This window comes from Quercus suber, unplaced genomic scaffold (assembly GCF_002906115.3).
Source record: "Quercus suber isolate HL8 unplaced genomic scaffold, Cork oak 2.0 scaffold_34, whole genome shotgun sequence".
Lineage (NCBI taxonomy): Eukaryota > Viridiplantae > Streptophyta > Magnoliopsida > Fagales > Fagaceae > Quercus > Quercus suber.
In genome coordinates this window covers 1,689,906-1,695,538 of record NW_027069499.1, presented here as the reverse complement: position 1 = coordinate 1,695,538, position 5,633 = coordinate 1,689,906, and the positions used below count along the sequence as shown (strand labels likewise).

The 5,633-nt window shown below is 37.7% G+C and overlaps 1 protein-coding gene across 1 annotated transcript; it reads right to left on the bottom strand.

Moving 5' to 3' along the window:
* Positions 1–429: 429 nt before the first annotated feature.
* LOC112012995 (calcium-dependent protein kinase 32) lies at positions 430–4,965 on the bottom strand. Its single transcript, XM_024045374.2, has 8 exons — positions 4,150–4,965; positions 3,173–3,296; positions 2,934–3,077; positions 2,564–2,716; positions 2,340–2,455; positions 2,043–2,210; positions 1,489–1,725; positions 430–957 (listed from the first exon to the last, which is right to left on the bottom strand). Exons 1-8 carry the CDS (start codon positions 4,681–4,683, stop codon positions 811–813), a joined length of 1,623 nt encoding a protein of 540 aa, XP_023901142.1. The 5' UTR covers positions 4,684–4,965; the 3' UTR covers positions 430–810.
* Between the last annotated feature and the right edge of the window lie 668 nt (positions 4,966–5,633).

The following is a 5,633-nucleotide window of genomic DNA, read 5'->3' as shown; positions in this document are numbered from 1 at the left end:
TCACTTTGTATCAATTGATTTTATTTTTTATTTATTTGGAAGGGTTTCTAAACGAATTTTAAGATTTTAGGGAAAGCAAACTCAAATTTTAACTGGAGACTAAATCAATAATACATTTTTCCTAAAAATTTAGGGGGGGGGGGGGGGTGGGGGGGGGGGGGTAGTTATTCAACTTACATATAATTTATCATTTTAATCATTTTCCCCCCTAACTTTGCCATTGGGTGTATGCAATCTCTCATCCCACATGCACCAAGTTATTACATTGAAAAATCTCATGAGAGTGACCCTAAGATGTAGTTTCAAATCCAAGATCTCATAGATATCGTAAAACCTTAAGAACCATTAAATTAATCCCTTAGAGTAGGCATAGCTACCTTTAAAAAAATTGGTTTTGTAATCATTTAGAAGTTCATAAAGAAATATATGTAACAATCAAATCTTGCTTTCAGTTGTATCTGAATTAACATCCACGTGAAAGTCAAACCTATCAAGCTTCACCAACAATGTGTGAGATGCTGATTGGTTGCTGACTGTAAAGAAAGTGTGCCAATTTAACATATATACAGACGTTCTTCAGGGTACTCCTATCCCCAGGAACTCTCATGTCATAACAAACAAAAATATATATTTTCAATCCATAAAGAGTTAAGACTTCAACACCCTGGATTACCCCCAAATGGGGGTTTCAAAAAGGAAAGAAAAGAATGAAAAAAGGAATTATGAAAAAAAAAAAAAAAAAAACATTTCTTCCTTTCTTTAATATGCATATTTCCAAGAGTAATATGTCATTCTTTGACTCCTCCACTCTCATTGTTTAACTGTAATTGATCCATCCATGATCAATTTCAAACTGAGATTATTGAACCGCTCTCGTGAATACTGCCTTGACGCTTTCCTCCAATCCGTGCCTGCCTTCATCATTGTGGCAAATTCCTCATAACTTATTTGTCCATCCTGCAAGTTTTTGGAATGCAGTTAAGAGTGAACTTTAGGCACGCAAACATTTGGTGCTACCATAATTTTACAAACACTATAATTTTTTTACTTCCAAGAAAGACCAGAGACTAAGAAGACTATCATAAACGACAAATTACAGACAAATTTTTTTTTATTTTTTTTTAATATGACCATTTAAGCATGCGGTGTTACCTGCAAAGCAAATATGCACATTTATGTGCCAGAAAAAAACATATATGAAGATTTCATAGCAGATTCTAATTAAAGATCAAACATTGTGGATAAAGCACATGTCCTGATTCAGTTTTACTACCATCATTTTATTTTTTAAGGTTTTTACCATAACTGTTCATATTCTGTAAAGTGTAAACACCTACGAATTAAAATCGGTTCTCATTGCTGTTCAAGCATCATGCCCACTTGAGATTTGAAGTGTGAATAAGAATATGCTACTTTGCATAAAAGAAAAATAAATAAGTAGGTACTAGGTACAAGTAACAGCATTATTTGTTAGACATTGTGACCAACCTTGTCCGTGTCCACATCATGCATAATGGCATTAATGACTTCTTCTTCACAGTTTGGCTCAAGTTCATCAGTTAAGGCATCTCGTAGCTCCTCCATTTCTATATACCCAGTTTTGTTTTTATCGAAGAATTTGAAGGCTTTGAGAAGATGCTCATCATCATTGCCCATCCTTCTTAAGTGAACAGAAATCGCTACAAATTCTCCATAATCCAGATATCCGTCCTTATCTATATCACCCTGCAAGAATAGCCTCTAATTACTCCCAAGATTAAGAATTGCACAGAACTTTAGAAAGATGTATTGGGTTAACACAAGGAACAGAATCCATGCTTGCTACAATTTAAACACGTGAACCCATAAAAGATTTTTTTTGGCAGGAAAATGTGTTCAGTGTACCTGGAAACACAAGCTATTTTTACTCTTTTTTTTGGCATCTAGTTTGACATTTTTAAAATTACAGACATAATTTTAAACCCATAAAGCTAAAGAAAATCAAGGTCCCACATTAGGCCTAAGCATAATGAAAAGATTTCAAATGGAAGTTTTTGGCTTACAGCTTCCATTAGAATATGAAGATCTGAATCAGGGATCTGATGGCCAAGTTTGTGCAACCCAACTCTTAGCTCATCAATGTTAATTTTGCCTTTATTGGTAGTATCCATCAACTGGAATCCCTCCTTTATGCCTGCAACTTCCTCCACTGACAAATGCTCTGCAATCACCTGTTTATTTGAAATTAAAAAAAGAAAAGAAAAGAAAAAATACTTAAGAGTTAATCATTCAGATTAACATCTGACTGAAATCACAAAGCATGACAAAGTTTTCTTGAGCTGAAATGTTTGAGTCATTACCCTCAGAGCAGTTTTCTTGAGCTTATTCATTACAGAAAATTGCTTGAGCCTTGCCCTCACAGTTTCACCTAAAGAAACATTCGGAGCTCTCTTTGCATTCTGTAACCAAGGATGATCTGCATTTGATGAACACGTTTGTTATATTCCAACAGCCGAATTTTTAATTAATCCCATATATCTGCTTGGTGGGCAATAGGATGATTAGGTATTAGAATAAAAACTACCTAGCACATCCTGAGCAGTAAGCCGCCGCTTTGGGTCAGGATCAAGCATCTTCTTGACAAGGTCTTTTGCATTATCAGAAACTCTAGGCCAAGGATCCCTCTTAAAATCTACAACAGACCTTATAATTGCTTGTGCAACTCCTTGTTCAGTTTCTGCATACAAAAAGAACAGGTTTTATGCATACACTTCTCATAGATACAAAACCTTTAACTATAATTCAAAAATAACAAATCCTTTAACTATAATTCAATACGAAACCCTCTACTAGCGGTTTGGGTTAAAACTTTGACAAAAGTGAAGAAGGATTTTTCATTTTTCTTTTCAATTGGGAAAACAAGATTTTTTCTTTCTGATGGTAACAAAACTAACCTGCCCAAAAAGGTGGGACACCACAAAGTAGGATGTAAAGGATTACCCCAGCACTCCAAACATCTATTTCTGGCCCATAATTCCGTTTTAGCACCTCAGGAGCCATGTAGTATGGACTTCCGACTATCTCAGCAAATGTTTCACCTGCAGAAATAAACAAGTCAGCTAATATACATTAAAGGATACAACCAATTGATGAGAGTTAGAAAATAAAAATTATCAAACTTGATAAAACATACCAGGTTTAAAGAATATAGAAAGCCCAAAATCAATTGCCTTCAAAGGTGATGTCTCCTTCTTATTAGCAAACAAAAAGTTCTCAGGTTTGAGATCCCGATGCATCACACCATGCATGTGGCACATCTGCAACACAATAAAGCACGTTAAACACAAGAAAAAAGCACAACCCTAACGTTAAATATGAAGAAAAAAAAAATCAGTGAAACTATCATGAATCTGGTCAAATAAGCAATCAGAGAACATAGAAGCCTTGCCTAAAAATGGTAGAATATAACACTGGGACTTAAAAACAAACACATCATTGGGACCAGCTTAGTTTGTGATATTTGGCGGCTATTAATAAAAGATTATACCTCAAATCTAACAAAAAAACCCATTTCACTAATTGCCATCAACATCTATCCCTAGAAAAAAAAAAAAAAACACTGAGCCGTCTCAGTGGATGGGCAAGGATAATCTGCAATGTGAAGGAATGCTTACGAAAATCAATTAAAAAAAATGCATGATTGTACAATTTTTCTTTTCTTTTTTGATAGGTAGATAGCTTGGAAACAGAAAGTGAGATTTGAATCACAGACATGGAGCACATATCATATTACGAGAAACCCTGCACGGTTGGACAGTTGAAAAAAAAAAAAAAAAAAAAATTGGTCATTGGTAAGTAACACACGAAGCCAGGTGACAGTTGAGCTAGTAAAAGTACTGCCATGGATATCCATAACACAAGAGAGAAATCAAATCGCACAATCAAGAGTACTCCATAAAGAGGGAATCAGTATTCAGTAGAATCAGCACAGAAAAAAAAAAAAGGGTCAAACATTCAAGTCAAGTCACCAGAATTATCAAGTTTACAGCTTAACCACAAAAACCACTCGATCATTTGATTCATTAGCATATGAAATATCAATAATCAATCCCCACATACACAAAAACAAATAAAAAATAAAATTTTTTTTGAACATAATCGAATCAAAACCTGAACAACTTCGACGATGGTTTTGGTTACGGCAGCTGCGGCACGCTCAGTATAGTGGCCACGAGCGACGATCCGATCGAACAACTCGCCACCTTCGCAGAGCTCCATGACGATATGAACAGCATCATCGTCCTCATAGGTATCCTTAAGAGTAACGATGTTCGGGTGTTGGGGCAAGTGTTTCATGATCTCCACTTCTCTCCTCACATCCTCAATATCCACCGGAGTCCTCAGCTTCTTCTTCGATATCGACTTGCACGCTAAAGTCTCAGCTGTTTCTCTGTCCGTGCACAAGTACGTGATTCCGAACTCGCCGCGGCCGAGCTCTCGGCCGAGCTCATACCGGGCCTCGATCTCTCGGCCGGTTGGGTCCTTCAAGACCCAGAGCTTGTTAACGGTCTTCCCGTTTTGTGGGGCCACGCCATAGTCGATGGCGAACGGGTTTGGCTTCTTCTTGTTGTTCTTGTTGCTTTTGAGATCGAGATTGTTTTCTCCTTCCTCGGCCACCGGCGGGGTTACGCAACAATTTCCCATATGGGATTTGCGTTTTTGTCAGATGGGTTTGTGGATTTGAATCTTTTGGTTTTCCGAGAAAATAGATGATGAGAGAGAGAGAGAAGAAATAGAATGGTGTGTAATGGAAAGGAATTGAGAGGAGATTGATATATATATATATATATATATATAAGGAAATAGAATAAGAGAAGAAGAGGAAAACAGCTGATTATGAAGAAGAGAAGGAGAGGAGAAGGGTCAAAGCTCCTTTCGTAGAGACTTCTGTCCTTTCTTCCTCCTGTAACCTCTTTTCTCTCTCTCTCTCTCTCTCTCTCTCTCTCTCTGTCCTCACATCCTCAATATCCACCGGAGTCCTCAGCTTCTTCTTCGATATCGACTTGCACGCTAAAGTCTCAGCTGTTTCTCTGTCCGTGCACAAGTACGTGATTCCGAACTCGCCGCGGCCGAGCTCTCGGCCGAGCTCATACCGGGCCTCGATCTCTCGGCCGGTTGGGTCCTTCAAGACCCAGAGCTTGTTAACGGTCTTCCCGTTTTGTGGGGCCACGCCATAGTCGATGGCGAACGGGTTTGGCTTCTTCTTGTTGTTCTTGTTGCTTTTGAGATCGAGATTGTTTTCTCCTTCCTCGGCCACCGGCGGGGTTACGCAACAATTTCCCATATGGGATTTGCGTTTTTGTCAGATGGGTTTGTGGATTTGAATCTTTTGGTTTTCCGAGAAAATAGATGATGAGAGAGAGAGAGAAGAAATAGAATGGTGTGTAATGGAAAGGAATTGAGAGGAGATTGATATATATATATATATATATATAAGGAAATAGAATAAGAGAAGAAGAGGAAAACAGCTGATTATGAAGAAGAGAAGGAGAGGAGAAGGGTCAAAGCTCCTTTCGTAGAGACTTCTGTCCTTTCTTCCTCCTGTAACCTCTTTTCTCTCTCTCTCTCTCTCTCTCTCTCTCTCTCTCTGAAAA